At 36.7% G+C, this 17,808-nt stretch overlaps 2 protein-coding genes and 1 non-coding gene across 4 annotated transcripts; all 3 read left to right on the top strand.

Moving 5' to 3' along the window:
• The first annotated feature begins 3,600 nt into the window (after positions 1–3,600).
• Positions 3,601–5,834, top strand: LOC122094310 (polygalacturonase QRT3-like). Its single transcript, XM_042665076.1, has 3 exons — positions 3,601–4,095; positions 4,327–4,563; positions 4,673–5,834. Exons 1-3 carry the CDS (start codon positions 3,886–3,888, stop codon positions 5,678–5,680), a joined length of 1,455 nt encoding a protein of 484 aa, XP_042521010.1. The 5' UTR covers positions 3,601–3,885; the 3' UTR covers positions 5,681–5,834.
• Positions 5,835–8,927: 3,093 nt separating this feature from the next.
• LOC122093358 (polygalacturonase QRT3-like) lies at positions 8,928–14,039 on the top strand. Of its 2 annotated transcripts, XM_042663680.1 has the most exons (4): positions 8,928–9,292; positions 10,913–10,963; positions 12,480–12,714; positions 12,807–14,039. In XM_042663680.1, the coding sequence occupies exons 3-4, from the start codon at positions 12,666–12,668 to the stop codon at positions 13,958–13,960; spliced, it is 1,203 nt and encodes a 400-aa protein (XP_042519614.1). In that variant the 5' UTR covers positions 8,928–9,292; positions 10,913–10,963; positions 12,480–12,665; the 3' UTR covers positions 13,961–14,039. The 2 variants fall into 2 exon arrangements, with proteins under 2 accessions (XP_042519614.1, XP_042519615.1); XM_042663681.1 differs by lacking the exon at positions 10,913–10,963.
• Positions 14,040–16,851: 2,812 nt separating this feature from the next.
• On the top strand, positions 16,852–16,945 carry TRNAY-GUA. Its single transcript has 2 exons — positions 16,852–16,888; positions 16,910–16,945. It is a non-coding gene; the product is annotated as a tRNA-Tyr (tRNA).
• The last annotated feature ends 863 nt before the right edge of the window (positions 16,946–17,808 follow it).

Below are 17,808 nucleotides of genomic sequence, written 5' to 3'. Positions count from 1 at the left end.
CAAGAGTTGTATACTATCTCAACTACTCACAACACTTTCCTGTCACTTTCCTTATGAGAAAGTAGTGTGATGGAACTCATACAAGAAGACTAGAGTGCAAAAATATGGTTACTTTGGGTAGGGGTATCAAACGGTTCGGTTGGGCCAGGTCGGTTTCGATCAGACCTAACAAGGTTTCCTCACTTTAGTATCTTACGTATTGTGACTAGTCTGTTTAAGTAATTGGTCCTCATACATTAGGCATGATCTCATTTATAAATGGTCAATTGGGTATCGATCTTTAATCGAACTATCAATAATCGGACTAGATGAGCCTTAGACAGGCTTTAAATGGACTATTGCAAAATTTATCTTTGAATGGGTTTTAAACGTGTCAGTTTTAGTAAACTGGCTTCAAACATGTTGGGCTATTAATTGATCAGTCCTAATTGAACACCCTTGCACCAGGAACAACTGAATGTTAATCAAGCAGGGTTTGAGCCCAATACATTAGTTAGAGCAAACACCAATAAATACAAAGAAAAATTGAAACACAGATTCGCACAAGACACAAATTTAACAAGGTTCACACACCAATGTGGTGTGCTACATCCTCGGGCATAGAAGAAGATGTCTAACTATGATTGAAGAAAAATTACAATATAGATCTCTCTCAAGAGCATCGAAATTGTGGTAAAAAAAAACTAGCCCAAAAACCTAACACGAAAAACCCTCCAAATTTTGATACTTGCTCAACTAGATGATAGAACATCATATATTCCTTCAAGTCGGATCGATCCATCGGTTCATCACCAAAATATGTTGGAACAGGTCGTTCTTCAAAACAGATCAAAAATTCGAGATAAACTTGACAACATTTAATAAACAAGCTAGGTAGATATCAAGTTTTTCTGTTCAATCCTGTCGGTACAGACTAGAATTGACACCCCTAATTTGTGAGGCAGAAACATAGTTTTCAAACCAAACCAGACCAGCTTCTCAAACCGGGTTTGACAGGAGTTAACCACGCTTACAGTTTCCAGTTTGATTCCAAGTTTTTATGAGAACCACTACTTAAACCAGGAGAGGGTGGAAAAAGCAAATGTGACTCGGGAGCCCTTTTCCAGTCTGCCGTCTGGTCATATATAATGCACCAATATTGTGTACTGACCCCAATAATTGGGGCGCAGGCCCTACAGCAGTGTGGACTGGAATTGGAAGTTTATCCAGAAGGGAAGGGCAAGCATGAGTTGCTTTCAATGACAAGCAAGATGTGTTCTTTCCTTAACTTCAACAGTAGAAGAGTATTAGAAGCAATAGAAAACCAACAAGTTCAAAAGGCGTAAATTACTTTCCCTTCTCATCACAACCTCCCAACAATTACTCCACTCTACCCATCTTTCATTATTAACAAGTTATGCTCCATAATGGCCCCATTTATCACACAAGGCATCTCAATGGAAGCAATCCCCAGTGACTAGGGTTTACTGCATGGTATTGGTTGCCATCAATATTAATATAGATATCGATATATGGATCGATCATATTAAGCCAGATTGAATTGTTTTGTCCTTCAAAATATCGATAGGGGTTTTTTGGACCATTTTTCCCTACCCATACCACCGATATGAACTGTGAATCCAATTGATCTGATTGATTATTAGGTGGGCTTGAATCCTTATGGATTGGGTAGAAAAAATAGATGAAATATTTTACGCCAGGGATGAATCGAAAAAGAAATATTTATTGATTCTATCTCTTACTTTTTACGAAGGATAAAAAAAAGAAGATAATATACTCCATTTTATATTATGCCTTACCAAATGAAATAACAATATTAGTTAAGGAAAGTACCCTTTACATTATGTCAAACTTGTTGCTGTTGGGGTCATAATGTAAGAAGTGGGTAACTGCTTACTTTGTCACAAAATATGAAGCATCTCCGACCCTTTAAGAGCCTTGTTTGTTTTGTTCAGACGAAAGTTCAAATCGGAAACAAGCTTGGGCCCACCACTGGTTTACCACGTTTTTCATTTTTAAGTTCTCCTATCAATCTAAAATCTTTCTACCCCAACAATCATTTTTATTAGGGTTCACGTAAAAGCAATGATCTTACATCAGATGTGAGTAGCCCGATATGAATTCCTATAAATAATTACTCTATTCTAATGCATATTAACCAAGTCCCAACAGTTGCCTCATATCTCACATTTTGTATTGAAAAAATAATAATAATAATAATATACATGTTTAACTTGAAAATTTACATTTAATGCTTTTAATTAGTAAGTCTTTGATGCTAAATGATAGCTAAATAGTTGCATAGTTGATTAATGGAGGCTATGAGGACTTTAGTCCAAGCAAGGCTTTCCAGTTCCATCACAATGGATTGCTTTCAAAGAAAAGAAGTTCTTGGCAACTTTTTCTTGTCCTTCTCGTCCTCAGAGTCAAAAGGAAAAACTACTGTACCTTAGAGAAAATTTCGAGTTAGGAAAACAAGTAATTCCTTGTGTTGAACAAACCATCACATCAAGAGCTTATTGGTTTATTATCTTTAGCCGTTTGAGTTAGGTGTGATCTTGCTAGCTTTGTCAAACAAATACTACTATTGAAAGGGGCAGCACCTTAGATTTTCTAGGCAAAATACCAGCTTATTGAGAAAAATATTCCTTTTTTTTTTTTTTTTTCACCTTTTGACCTTGTATGTCATCATGTACTAGTTGAGCCTCCTCACCCAGTAACATAAGTGTTTGAGTTGGATACTTCGATGAGATATTGAAGCACCAAATCCATCTGTACACAACCATTCCGAAGAAGGGTCGCACATGCCATATGTACGTCACAAAACAAAAGGTTTACCATGTGAGGGAAGAGTGTTGAGAGTAATCTGACTCTTAACTCTGGGGACCTTGGATGTTCTCATATATAATTAGTTGTGTGTTTCCACCTAATAGCTTAAGATTAGATTGAATAATTTGATAAACTCTGCTAGAAATTGAATGAGGAAAAGCATAGAGGGGTGTTTTATTAAATTAAAAGGAAAAGGTTAAGTATGTTGTCGGTCATACTGTAAGCTAGCACCCATTGTGTTTATCTCTCTCTTTTCTTTTTTGAAATGATCATATATTTTTCTTGTATGATACCTCATCATGTGACCCCATTGATACTATCCGCTAGCATACATAATATCGGCTAAATTAAAACCCAAAAATCTCTCTTATTCGCCTTTTATTTTTCATTACATCTTTCTATTGCTTATTTTACCCTTAACATAAGGTCCATACAGTGCAAGGAAAAATATAAGCTCAGCCAATAGAAGTGCTTCCGCAAGTTTCGGTATAGTTGAAATCCATAGAAGACTATGACCTCATATAGTATGGGTCATAGTACCAAAGGTTAAAAAATGTGTCCATGTTGGAAAATGAAGTATGGGTTGGCTTAGATTATCCCCACATGTAGAAAACCCATTTGGAAAACCTGACAGACAGACAGACAGACAGACAGACAGACAGAGAGAGAGAGAGAGAGAGAGAGAGAGAGAGAATTGAAGAGGAATCTTCTTGGAGGTTGTTGCTTAACCGGAGATTTCATAGCTTGGAAGGTATTTAGAATGGTGATGTGATGTGTGCATGATCTAATATAAGAAAGAACATGTCCATTTCTTAGTAAATCTGTTAAGCCCTCCTCTTTTCATGTCTACAGCTCTCGTCTTCTCCCCCTCTCATATAAAAACACAAAGCTTCTCTGCTTTTCTCTTCAATTCCTATTTGAGGAAGATAAGAAGTGAGACAAGAGAAAGCTACAATAGCAGGAAATCAAAGCTGTTGCCTTTTTCATGCTTGTGGGCTTTGCTAGCTTGATTGTATCTCTCTTCAATTTCTATTTGAGGTGGACAATAAGTGAGAAATGAAAGCTACAATAGCAAGAAAAGCTGTGGCCTTTTTCACGCTTGTGGGCTTTGCTAGCTTCATTGTAATTCATGTTTATGGGGATTATCCGAAGGTAGGTTTGCTGGCAAACAATCCTCATTACTTCCAAATGAATCAAATGCAGGAACTTAAGGCTTCACTCCTCCGCCGTAATCTGGCTTCTTTGATCTCTCCTTCGCCACCGCCGGTGATTACCTTACTCTTGTTCTTCTTAAATCTTTCTTATCTCTACTTGTTTTCTACCTACAACTTATGGGTTATGATAGAAAAACATCTTTGTTCTTGGGTTCTGTTCTTTAGCTGAAATCTTCATGTAATTCATTGCAAATGCTCTTTCCCTGCAATTTTTGGTTCTGGGTTTTTCTTTTCTTTTTATTTCTTTGTTGGGTTCTCTCTGATTTAAATGTATATTATGCAGACAGCTTCAAGTTCGCGAATTTATAGAGCAACAGCCTATGGTGCTGATCCAACAGGAAAAACAGATAGCACAGAAGCACTCCTCAATGCTATTTCTGGTGCTTTTAATGCTTCAAATAATGGAGATCTGATGCAGGGGATCACCAATCTTGGTGGTGCAGAGGTATACCTTGAAGGAGGTTATTACATGATAAGTAGACCATTGAGATTGCCAGCCAGTGGTGGTGGAAATCTGTTGGTAGGTTCCCACAAAGCTGTTCATTAGTTTAATTTCATTTTCATTAATTTTTAGCTTCTGCAAAGCATCTTGGAAGAGACATGTTAATTGTGTTAATTTCCATGAACAGATTCATGGTGGATCACTGAAAGCATCCAATACTTTTCCGGGAGATCAGTATTTGATAGAGCTATCAGCATCTTCATCAACCTACTCCTATGAATATATCACCCTCAGAGACCTCCTACTTGACTCTAATTACAGAGGAGGAGGCATTTCAGTTATCAACTCACTCAGAACTTCCATAGACAATTGTTACATTACTCATTTCACAACCAATGGGATCTTAATCCGAGGTGGCCATGAGACCTACATTAGAAACTCTTTCCTAGGGCAACATATCACCGCCGGCGGTGATCCTGGTGAGAAGGGCTTCTCCGGCACCGCGATCAACATAGTGGGCAATGATAACGCTGTCACAGATGTAGTCATCTTTTCTGCAGCAATTGGTATAATGGTGGCTGGTGAGGCTAACACACTCACTGGGGTACATTGCTATAACAAAGCAACTGGTTGGGGTGGAACAGGAATTTATCTGAGGCTACCTGGTTTGACACAAACCCGGATTGTGAATTGTTACTTGGATTACACTGGCATCGTCGCAGAGGATCCAGTTCAACTACTTATCTCTAATACATTCTTCCTTGGAGATGGTTTCATTTTGTTGAAGTCCATTAAAGGTGTAATAAAAGGTGTCAACATTGTTGATAATATGTTCTCAGGAAGTGGTACAGGGTTGGATATAGTCCAATTGGATCAATCAAAAGGACCTTTCAAGACCATTGATGGAGTTGTTATCGACCGGAACAGCATAAACCAAATGAAATTAAGGGCAACTGTAGCAAGATCAGTGAAAGAAGGGAATGGAAGCTCATGGGTTATTGATTTCAACAATGTTCTACTATTCCCTAATCTCATCAAACATGTTCAGTACAGCTTGAGCACCCCTGGTTCAGGCTCATTCCCTAACCATGCCTTGAGGAATATTTCAGGGAACCGCATAGTTGTTGAATCAGATAGGCCTGTACAGGCTAGTGTTCATGTTACAGTTGATCAAAGTCCTATAAGTAATGGATGAACAGATTTGGAGAATCCACAAGAATGAAGAAATGCAGACACAGGGAAGATGGAAATTCTGTCTTCCCACAAGTCATACCAGCACAATTCAAATTAAACTGAAAGAAATTATACTCAAAAACTGTATAACATTGGAATAGATTCTTTTCTTCTTTCTTTCTTTCTTTCTTTCTTTTTTTTTTTTTTTTGTTGATTTTTGGCTTACTGAAGCATATATTAATGAAATCACAGACTCCATTAAACATCTTGTGAATAGGGTAAAGGGTAGAGAAAATTGAGGTTCAATGTTCTTAATACTTCTAGACCAAGGTTATGAAAATTGGAATCGGGGGAATCAAACGATCAGTGCTGATTTTGATCTGAATAAGATGGAATCAACAGGAAATGGAAAAGAGTTGATTTGCAATTCAAACTATTTTATAGATAGCAAACAATATGAATGGTTCACCTGTCAAATTTTGAAGCCAAACTCAATCATATGGTTCATTATGTATTAATTTTTTTTTTTAATCATTCAAATAGAGATCAAAACGGTTATGTTGAATGTAAATTTTTCAAACATGTTTTAAACCCTTTTAATGACATAATATTTGACCTTGGTACCTATCTTGACCTACCAAGTGATTGAAAATGTGGTTCATGCACCTGATGCTGTTGAAGAAAAAGAATGAAGAAAACTAAAATAAGAATGAGTATTCAAAGTTCAAACGTTCAGAACAACAGCATTCAAGGTCCATGGTAGAAAAAAAGTAGCTAATGTGCTTGTAATATAAAGAACTAGAAGGTTTTCCGGTTGAAACATTTCTATTATCAGCTGCACAGTGCACAAGTCCTCAATTCCTAATGATGGCTATAAATTAAATTGGAGCTATTAATAGTCATTAGAATTAAAGAGGTTTAAGTAAAAGAAAATACTACATCTGATATGTTGGATTTTTATGTCTTCCATTTTGCAGTGGTCCACATAGTTATTATTGGCGTGCATAAGATTGGATCAAATTTTGGGTCTATTACATGTGTAGGGGTAAGGCTGCGAGCACTTGCTCCTCCCAGACTCTACAATAGTGGGAGTCTTATGCACTGGGTTGCTATATATATGTACAAGGGTAAACTTGTAATTATATGAAGATTAGGATTTTTAGGGTCTTCAATATTATCTCTATGGGAAATCCTAGACAAAAAGAAGGTAGAGTATTGTTTACTAGAAAAAAAAAAAAGAAGCAAAGTAGAGTATTTTTCTCAGTTAGCAAAAAAATCTTTTGTTCTCTTAGATAGTTGTAGGCATTAATGTCAAACCAAGTAAAATTTTTTCTTCCTTTGTGATTGTTTGCTTGATATCTTTCTTGAGTTCGTGTATCCATTCTAACATTATCATGATAGATGTTTGGTTTTGCAATGACGACAATTTGTTATGACATGTCTTAGGTTTCTCTCTACTATAGATAGCCCACCCTCCCTTTTCAAAAAAAAAAAAAAAAAATCAAGAAGAGGTAAAAAAGGAGAAATGTTTTCCCTCTTGTCTTAAAGGGACTAAGACAAGAATTAGCTTAGTGGGATCAGCATGACATGGTAGTATAGTTTCCAATGTCTAGGGGTCTTCAAACATAAAGTCATGTAAAGAGTGCTGTTCAAGCATAACTAATCCTTGTCTTTAAGTGGTTGGGCATTTCTAAGCTGTGTTTGCTAGCCTGACAGTAATGACTTTCAGGCTGCCTTAGCTGTCCTATTCGAGTGCTCCCTTTGGCATCAGAAACCCTATAAAATTGGAGTACTGGGAGGTGTTAGTTTAATTGGACTGTGATATCACAATCACTTTGTGACTAGCATTAGTTTCTTTTAACTGGTTGGTAAGCTAACAAAGAAAACTAATGACATTCTATTAGAACTCTTGAAATAAATCTATGGTTTCAAAGTCTAAATTAATATGAGAAATGACTACTTCACGAAGACTCCAATGGCTCCTATTTGGAAGGTTTTGCAGCTTCAAGACAAAATTCAACTCTGAAAATATCCTTGTCCAGCTGGTTGAGAGGACTGCAAATTCATGGGCTATTTCTTTCAAAGTTAAAGGAGCTTTTTTTTTTTTATTAATTAAAGATTCCATATAAAAATTATTCTCCGCTCCTCTCAAGGATAGAGAGAATTTATTCATCCACTATGATGTGAACTTATAATTGGACTACTGAGTAGGTGAGTTTGATCATTAATTCCAACCCCCTACCGTATAAAGTGAGAAAAACTTTTCCCAATCTAATCCAAAGGTCAAATGCCGTAGCTTAAGATGTTCTCTCTTCAGTGTGGGTTAAAGGAAACCATGCCTAAAATGAATTCTATTGAATTATATTTTCAAAACTTAATGTAACAAATTTTTTTACGTATGAAACTAATATCCTTTTTGTGTAGTACCTCTACCACAATAATTCATGTTATCTTTGCCGATAACTTTCATTATTTGTCGTAGAAACTTATGATTTAATAACATATGCATCTCATTAGGTGGCTTCAACTCCATTTAGTTGAGAAATGACTTCGTTGATTTCAGTTTTTATCCTTGATGATTATTATTGCTATCTCTTCTAACACTTTTGTTTGACCTTCATTGTAGAAAAAACCTCATTGTTTAAACGATGAAGGATCTCAAACATGTGGAAGATGTGACCTCACCTCAATATGAAGAACAGATTTGACACTCCTCCCCCAAACACCCCCTCGGCAAAAAAAAAAAAAAAAAGGATAAAAAATTCTCTACCTAATATCCAACAACCATTCCAATTTTCTCAGGATATTTTATTTATGGGATGAAGAATGTTAATCGATCGTGTTCCCTACGCCCTCTAATAGGAAAGCGCACGTCAGTATCCACCAAAGAGCACACAAGGGGCAAATGGTCATTTCATAGTACCCTATGAGATTGCTTAGGGAACAAGACCAATTAGTGTTCTTTTACCCTTTATTAATTTATCATGTGATAAACTTCATTGCTAAAATAATTTTTTATCCCTTTTTTCAGTTGGTGCTCAAAGGATCCCACGAATGACCCCCTATCCCCTATATGCTCTCTAGTCGATACCCATGTACGCTTCTCCATGGAAAGAGTTAAGGAACACGATCGATTATCCTTCTTCAAAAAAAGATACTAATCCTATAAAGAGAAAGAATAAAAAATTACAACTTACTAAAGAATCAAGGATCCGACTCCCCTTTATAGGGTCATAGAGCCCTGAGATCAAAGAATAATCCCACGATTAAGATGATCCGGGCATCCGTCCTTCGGTCAGCCCAGTCATGAGATCATTCTCCGATTTAATTGGATTCATAGTGGGCCAAGCTTGGTTCAGAATCGAACCGACCAAAATAGTCGAACATCGCACAGTCAGTCAGTCAGTCAGTCACCGCCACTCTGCTAATCTGCTCTCCTCATCTCCGAACTTCGCACAAATTTGGAGACTGGAGTCTGGAGTCTGGAGTCTGGACGGGCATCTCTTCCAACTTCCTTCGCTCATTGCTCCTTCCTTGTTGAGTGATCTCGGGCACTTGTCATTTCTCATCAACTGATTTGGTGCTTCTCTCCCAAGGGGTTTACGGAATCGCTTGGTTTTTTCCTGAGTTTTGGGTATGTTGTTCTCCGTTAATACCAACTTCAAAGTCTTCAATTTTTTTGTGTTTTCCCTTCTTAGGTTAGAGATCATCATCTTTTGATAAAAATTCTATTTGTTGTTCTTCTTGTTTTGTTGTAGTTTCTGTTTGTTTTGTGTCGATTTTCTTTTGAGGAGATGGGTTAGGGAAACAAAGTGGTTCGGTGCTCTGAGCAGTTCAAGTTACACCATCATAATGAGATATTATATTATGATTTTAATTTTTTTTTTTTTTTTCCTTTTTTGTGTGGTATATGGGAAAGAACATCCTAAGATCAACAAATTGCCTTATGGGAAATGCATTAGTTGCGCATTATTAATTGTATTAGGTTTCTGTAAGAACAAAGTAGACAACATCAGACACAGGTGATAGAATGTATTAGTCATACCCTCTTCATTGAAGTACCTATCAGATAACGAAACGATTCAATGTTAGACAGTCTAGGTTCCACAACTTGTTCTAAATCTAATTAGCATTCAAAGGCATGGTGTGACACAAAATGATATATTCTTGTGAAGACCATCATCTGAGCTTACACATTCTTTGGAATCAGCGTTTAGTGACCACTATTTTTGTCAATACAATCTTTTGGTTATGTTGGTTGCTGTTCCAATTGTATTTGTAGAAAACCCATAAATTCAATTTGTCCTGGTGTCCAAAGGCAAGCATTAAAGTTTCAGAAAGAAAAATCTGGACTGCAACTCCATATACAAAGATAGGGGGAAAGATATATATTTAAAAATTAAAAAAATTAAAAAAAATAAAAATGAAGAAGAAGAAGAATAATAAGAAGCAACAAATCTAAATGCCATACATAATTCACAATCTAAAGATAGGGGGAAAAGATATATAAAAGGTGAAGCTACTCCTTAATGCATTCTCTATCATCTTACTGCTTTCCTCTTTCTTATATCATTTTCCTGAAACTGTGTTTTGTGCTTATAAGCCAAACCCATTTCAATATGAGCCTTGAAAATCTGTTAGTTTAAACTAACAGGAATTGGGCAGCACTCAAGTGATTTGGTCCCCAGGTAATTAGGAGGCTAAAGGTTTGGGAGTTCATTATAGCATGCACGATTGATTTTTCCCCCCTTGTCAACTCAGGTTGAGTTTACTGTTCTAATTTAGCTGACTCTGCCTCATGTTACTTATTAATTATTAACTTGATATGGTCATCTTTTGGTTCTCTGTGTACTTGAAACTCTGTCAAGTCAGGGTGCTTTCCAGGTTTTCTTTCTAAGTTTTAGGACAAATCTGAACTTAGTCAATCTCCTAAGTAGTCCCATGGAATGGCATTTCCATTTTCCCTAAATTTTTCCTACGCATATGAAGTTGCTGTCACACTTTGAGTGCAATTATTTCTGAAAATGATTTTTCCTAGTTGTTCTTATAATATGCACCCTATCTTTTTGTGTCATGCCATTACATAATTAATGCTTTAACATTTTTATTTTTTCTTTCTTGTTTATTTGAAGTCTTTCCTCTATATAAATGAAGCACATATAGGGATATCTTTTGCCAATTTTTTCCAATGTGAATGGTTGAGATGGTCAACTCAAAATCTTGACTTACACGTATATTTTTTGAATTTATGCAGATGTCATTGATGGAGGAAAACATTGGCTTAAATGCAATGTCATCTACACATGTAATTTGAGTTCTTTGAATTGTTTGTTTTCTTAGTTTGATCTCCTCTTTGTTTACCATGACAAGTAATTTGAGATCTTCGGATTGTTTGCTTTATTAAGATAATTGCTTTGTTTATCATGACAAGTAATTTGAGTTCTTTTTATTGTTTGCTTTCTTAGAATGATCACCTCTTTGTTTACCATGTTCTTTAGATTATTTGCTTTCTTAAGATCTCCTCATGACAAGTAATTTGAGTTTTTTAAACGGTTTTCTTTCTTAGGATGATTTCCTCTTTGTTATGAATAGCTTTATTTTCTATTTATTTCATATTTTGTAGGGTCAGAGTCAGGGTAACCCGGTCCATGATGGCAAACCATGGGCAGGGCCAATCAAGGCTGTGCTGAGCGGAGCCCATTAGGGTTGGGCCTTGGTTGAGGTTTTTAGGCCCTGAGTCAGGGTTTAGAGCTGGCCTGGGCTAAGTTATGAGGGTTGGGTTTTTATAAAGCCCGGCGCAATCCATCCTTTTTGTAGAGAAGACGCGAACCTATTTTGACTAAATAATGAAGTCTGTTGTTTGGTATGTATTCTGGAAATAGATTATGGGTCTAGTAGAACATGAGAAAATTGAGAAGAATCTCACTTCAAAATGCATTCTAGACCCAGGATCTATTAAAAAATTGTATACCAAAATCAAATTCCATTAATAAGCTACTTTCCATTCTCCCATGTCACTCCTCTGTTTTTTTCAGCTCTCAACATGAGAATCAAATTCCATTAATAAGCTAGGATGCTTTTGGTCTCTCGAGCTTTGCCTTATAAATCCAATCCAATTAACAAATATGGTGAAAAGTCATTAATTTTGACATTTCAAGTTTAAGGCCACCCAACTTCTCTTACTTTGATTACTTTTTAGAAAATAAAAAATTAAAACTGTGGTCTTTTTCATGCTTGTGGGCTTTGCTAGCTTTGATTGTAACTCTCTTCAATTTCTATTTGAGGTAGATAATAAGTGAGACCGGAGAAATCTACTTTAATAACAAGAAATTAAAGCTGTGGCCTTTGCTAGCTAGCTTGATTGTAACTCACCTCAATTTCTATTGAGGTAGATAATGAGTGAGACCAGAGAAAGCTAGAATGATAGCAAGCTGTGGCGTTTTTCACGATTGTGGGATTTGCTAGCTTCAGTATATGTCTTTTTTTATGGGGATTATCCAAAGGTAGGTTTGATGCCAAACAGTCCTCATTATTTCTAAATAAGTCAAATGCAGGACCTTGAGGCTTCAATCCTCTGCCGTAATTTGGCTTCTTTAATTTGATCTCTCCTTCGCCACCACCCACCAGCGATTGCCTTACTCTTGTTCCTCTTTAATCTTTCTTATCTCTATTTGGTGGCTTCAATTATCTTGGTTCTGTTGTTTAGCTGAAATCTTCATGTTCATTGCCAATTCTCTTTCCTTGCAATTCTTTGTTCTGGTTTGTTCTTTCGTTTTCATTTCGTTGGTGGGTTCTGTCTGATTTAAATGGATATTATACAGACAGTGTCAAGTTCGCGAATTTTTCGAGCCACAGCCTATGGTGCTGATCCAACAGGAAAAACAGATAGCACTGAAGCACTTCGCAAGGCTATTTCTGATGCTTTTAAAGCTCCAAATAATGGAGAGCTGATGGAGTGGATCCCCAATCTTGGTGGTGCACAGTTATACCTTGAATGAGGCTATTACATGATAAGCAGACCATTGAAGTTGCCAGGCGATTGTGGTGGAAATCTAGGTTCCTACAAAGCTCTTAATTTTAGTTTAATTTTATCTTCTGTAGCATCTATTAGAAGAATCCAATTAATTGTGTTAATTTCTATTAAACAGATTCATGGGGGATCACTGAAAGCATCCAATACTTTTCCAGAAGATCAGTATTTGATAGAGCTATCATCTTCAGTAATGGAGAGGTAGACCTGGAAGATGAATTCGAGGACTTCTCCTGTTATATCTTCAACCATGAATATATCACCCTCAGAGACCTCCTACTAGACTCTAATTTCAGAGGAGGTGGCATTTCAGTCATCAACTCCTTTAGAATTACCATAGACAACTGCTACATTGTTCATTTCACAACCAATGGTATCTTAGTCCATGGTAGCCGTGACACCTACATCAGAAACTCTTTCCTTGGGCAACACATCACCTCCGATAGTGATTGTGACGAAGAGGACTTCTCCGGCACTGCGATCAACCTAAAAATGAGCAAGGATAATGCCGTCACCGACGTCATCATCTTTTCTGCAGGAATTGGTATAATGGTGTCTGGTATAGCTAACACACTCACTAGGGTGCATTGCTATAACAAAGCAAGTCATTATGGTGGAATAGGTATTTGCCTGAGGCTACCTGGTTTGACAGTAACCCATATTGTCAATTGTTACATGGATTATGCCGGCATCGTCGCAGAGGACCCAGTTCAACTACATATCTCTAATATATACTTCCTTGGTGATGTTTTCATTTTGTTTAAGTCCATTAATGGTGTAATAAGAGGTGTCAACATTGTTGATAATATGTTCACAGGAAGTAATAGAGGGGTGGATATTGTCCAATTGGATCAATCAGAAGGGCCTTTTAAGACCATTGATCAAGTTGTAATCGACCAGAACAATGTAAGCGGAATGAATTTGAAGGTAACTGTTGCAAGAGCAGTGAAGGAAGGGAATGGAAGCTCATGGGTGATTGATTTCAATTATGTTCTACTATTCCCAAACCTCGTCAACCATGTTCAGTACACTTTGAGCACCACTGGCTCAGGCTCCGGTTCATTCCCTAAACATGCCTTGCGGAATGTGTTGGAGAATCGCGTGGTAGTTGAATCAGATAGGCCTATTCAGGCTACTGTTTATGTTACAGTTCATCAAATTCCTATGAGTAATGGATGGACAGATTTGGAGAATCACAGGAAGGAAGAAATGAAGGCACAGGAAGGATGGAAATTCCGTCTTCCCACAGGGTATACCAGCAACTCAAATTAAATTGAAATAAATTAATTTTTTTAAAACTGTACAACTTTGAAATATTTTTTATTTTTTTTATTTTTTTTATTTTTCTTTACTGAAGCATGTATTGTTGATTGTGGAGATACTCAATGAAATCACAGACTTTTGGCTCCATACTTTTGAATAGGGTAAAGGGTAGAGAAAATTGTGGTCCAATTTCCATAATGCTTATAGACCAACAATAACAACAATAAAAAAGTCTTTTTCCAACTTTGTGAGGTAGGTTACATGACGGTTCCTTGCAAAGACAAAGGTAAGGATCTATGCAAAAAGATTGACAGATTATGGTTAATCATAATATGGTGTCGGTTGTCTACTTGATGCACCAATATAGATCAATCAAAGGCTTATTATGGCTAATTATAATAAGGTACCAGTTGTTTACCTGATGCACCAATATAGTTTGGTCAAGCCAAAGGGTGCTATGTGCATTACGTCCACTATCGAGACAATCCATCACCCAACCTAATATTAGGGAAAAAATAATGGATAAAGAAATTCTTGAAAGCCCCGCTAAGCACGAAAGCAACAATTTGAAAACACAACTTTACACTAAATGCTAAATGGCTTAAAGCACCACTCGCAGATGTAAGCGTTCATGTCGAACAACGATAAATTTTTTTTATTTCAATTATGATTGTTTGCTTGATTTCTTTCTTGCGTTTGCACATTCGTTCCAACATGATCACCATAGACATTTGGATTTGCCACATCAATAATTTTCTATGCCATGTCTTTGGTCTCTCTCTATTATACATAACACCTCTCCCACCCCACACTCCAAAAAAATATATATATTATAGAAGAGGTAAGAAAGGGGAATTGTTATCCCATTCTTTTTTTTTTTTTTTAAGGTAATTTTTATGTATCAATGAATAAGAGACATAAAAACATAGAGAAAGACAATTGTTACAACTTTCTTTGGGCAGACCATAAGAAAGGTGGAGAGATCCCTGAATCAAGCAGGACAAACCTACAGCACAATTCATGAAATATATAAAGTAACGCTTGTGCAATTGGGAAAAAAAAAAGTGACAAAAAAAAGTGACAACCTATTCAAAGCCACATCGGCATGAAAGAAAATCTATTTTCCACACAAATAGGAAGGTGATTGCAGAGGGACTAAAACAAGAACTACTTTGGTAGAATCAGTATGACATGGGAGTATAGTTCCCCATGTCTGGTGGTCTTAAACATAAAAGTCATGTAAAGAGTGCTGTTCAACTGTTCAAGCATAACTAATCCTTGTCTCAAGTGGTAGGGCATTTCTAAGCTGTGTTTTGCTAGCCTGACAGCAATGACTTTCAGGCTGCCTAACTGTCCTATTCAAGTACTCCCTTGGCATCACCCTTGGCATCAGAAACCCTGTAAAACTGGAGCACTGTGAGGTGTTAATTTAATTCGACTGTAATGTCACAATAACTTCATGATTAGTTTTAGTTTCTCTTGGTTGTTAAGTCCACAAAGAAGACTAAAGACATTCTAATAGAACTCTTGAAACAATCTATGGTTTCAAAGTCTTAACTAATATGAGAAGTTTACAACTGCACAAAGACTCCAATGGCTCCAATTTGGAAGGTTTTGCAGCTTCAAGACAAAATTCAACTCTAAAAATCACCTTGTCCAGCTGGTAGAGAGGACTGGAACTTCAAGGGTTATTTCTTTTAAAGTTAATTTTTTTTTTCTTTTTTCTTTTTTTTTTTTTACCTTTTTTTATTTTGATTATAGATTCGATATAAAGATGAATGGAGAAAGTTTTTCGTCTCTCAGAATAAAGAGAGAATCTCTTCAATCCCTATGATGAAACCCGATAAATGGACTATTGAGTAGCTGAGTTTCATCATTAATCATTAATTCCAGTCCCCTAATGTACAAAGTGAAGAGCCTCTTTCTCCAGATCAATTCAAATGTCAGATGTCATGGCTTAAAGATGATCTCTCTTCACTGTGGGTTAAAAAAAACTGTCCAAGATGAATTCTATTGATTCATACTTCCAAAGCTTAATGTAGTTAACTTTTGTCATTTGTGGTAGCAACTTATGATTTTACAACTTTTGCATCCTTAGTAGGTGGCTCCAACTCTATTTAGTTGGGAAATGGCTTTGTCGAGTCCAGTTGTTGAAAATTATTGCTATCTCTTCTAGCACTTTTTGTTTGACCTCTATTGTAGAGAAAACCTCATTGATTAACAACAAAGAGATCTCAAACATGTAGAAGATGTGGGCCCCACCTCAATGTGGAGAGCACATTTAAACCCCCACAGCCCACCCCCAAATAAAGGGAAAATCTCTACTTAATATCCAACTGCCGTTTTGCATTTCTTAACAACAACAACAACAATCATAACCTTATCCCTGTCGTTTTGCTTTTCTCGATACATTTTATTAATGAAATGAAGAACGCTAAGTGGTCATGTTCTCTACACCTTTCAATGGGGGAGTGCACATGGGTATCCATCAGCGAGTACACAAGAGGCAAGAGGTCGTTTCACGAGACCCTGTGAGAAGGCATAGGGAACAGGACTAGTTAGCATTCTTTTTCTCTTACTAATTTATCACGTGATAAACTCTATTTTAACTGAAACTTAACATATTAAATATAGGCATGGGCCTATCTATCTGCATAATTTTAGTCTCATCCAACCAAAGGTGAAGTGGGTATTACCAAAAAATAAAAATAAAAAGACTATTACACTAGTATGGCCAAGTGGAATTTCTGTTGGTGTACACCATACATCCTCTCACCCTATCCTCCTTGACGTGCGAGCTTCCGCTATATATAAAATGTATGACACCCTCTCGTGGTCCCAGAGTGTGGAGACTTAATGTTTTATTACTTATATTACTATTTCTCAATCATATAATGTCTCCGACCTTAGCTCAGTTGGTAGAGCGGAGGACTGTAGTTGGCAAAACCCAAGCAGATGATCCTTAGGTCGCTGGTTCGAATCCGGCAGGTCGGATTTTTTTAATATTTTTTTCTATTTTCTACTTTTCTTCCCTTTATAATCAGCCAGTCAGTTAAATCGAGTTGGTTTGAAACCGAATTTTTTGAAAAATAGAGATAATATTGATCGACTCAAACCAATACAGCCAATCTCGAATCAATATTGTATTAGTATCAGCCGAGACCATTAACAATACTGATAACTAAATCCTTGCCCTCAAGGAAGTGTAAACAAAATCTTGTCCTTCAGAAGGCCAACATTTATATTTTGCTTTTCTCAATATATTTTATTAATGGGATGAAAAACACTTAAGTGGTCGTGTTCTCTACACCATTCAATTAGGGAGCGCACATGGGTATCCACCAGAGAGCACATAGGAGGCAAGAGGTCATTTTACGGGACCCTATGAGAGGGCGTAGAGAACAGGATCAGTTAGCATTCTTTTTCCCTTTATTAATTTATCATGTGATAAACTCTATTTTGGCTGCGGCTTAACATATTAATAAGGAGGATGGCCCCTATTTGTCTGCAAAATTTAAGTCTCATCCAACAAAAGGCATAGTAAGCTTGCACAAAAAAAATTATGGTAAGTGGACTTTCTGTTGGTGTACATCATACATCCTCCCTGTATGTGAGCTTCCATTGTATATAAAATGTGGACATCCCCTCCTATGCTCCCATTTGCTTGGTGTGGGGAATCCATTCCATGTAGGCAATGCTTCCCCCCCTCCCTCCTCTCCTCTTACATTTTTATTAATTATAAAATCTTTGTTTGAATTATATCATATATCTCAGGGCAACATGTCAATTTTCCCAAAAGTGAAATATTTTTTAGTGGTAATGTTCCCAGCTCTCATAAACTCGTCTATGCTCTCTCT

This window comes from Macadamia integrifolia, chromosome 11 (genome assembly GCF_013358625.1).
Source record: "Macadamia integrifolia cultivar HAES 741 chromosome 11, SCU_Mint_v3, whole genome shotgun sequence".
NCBI classification, from domain to species: Eukaryota; Viridiplantae; Streptophyta; class Magnoliopsida; order Proteales; family Proteaceae; genus Macadamia; species Macadamia integrifolia.
This window is presented reverse-complemented; position numbering and strand designations above follow the sequence as displayed.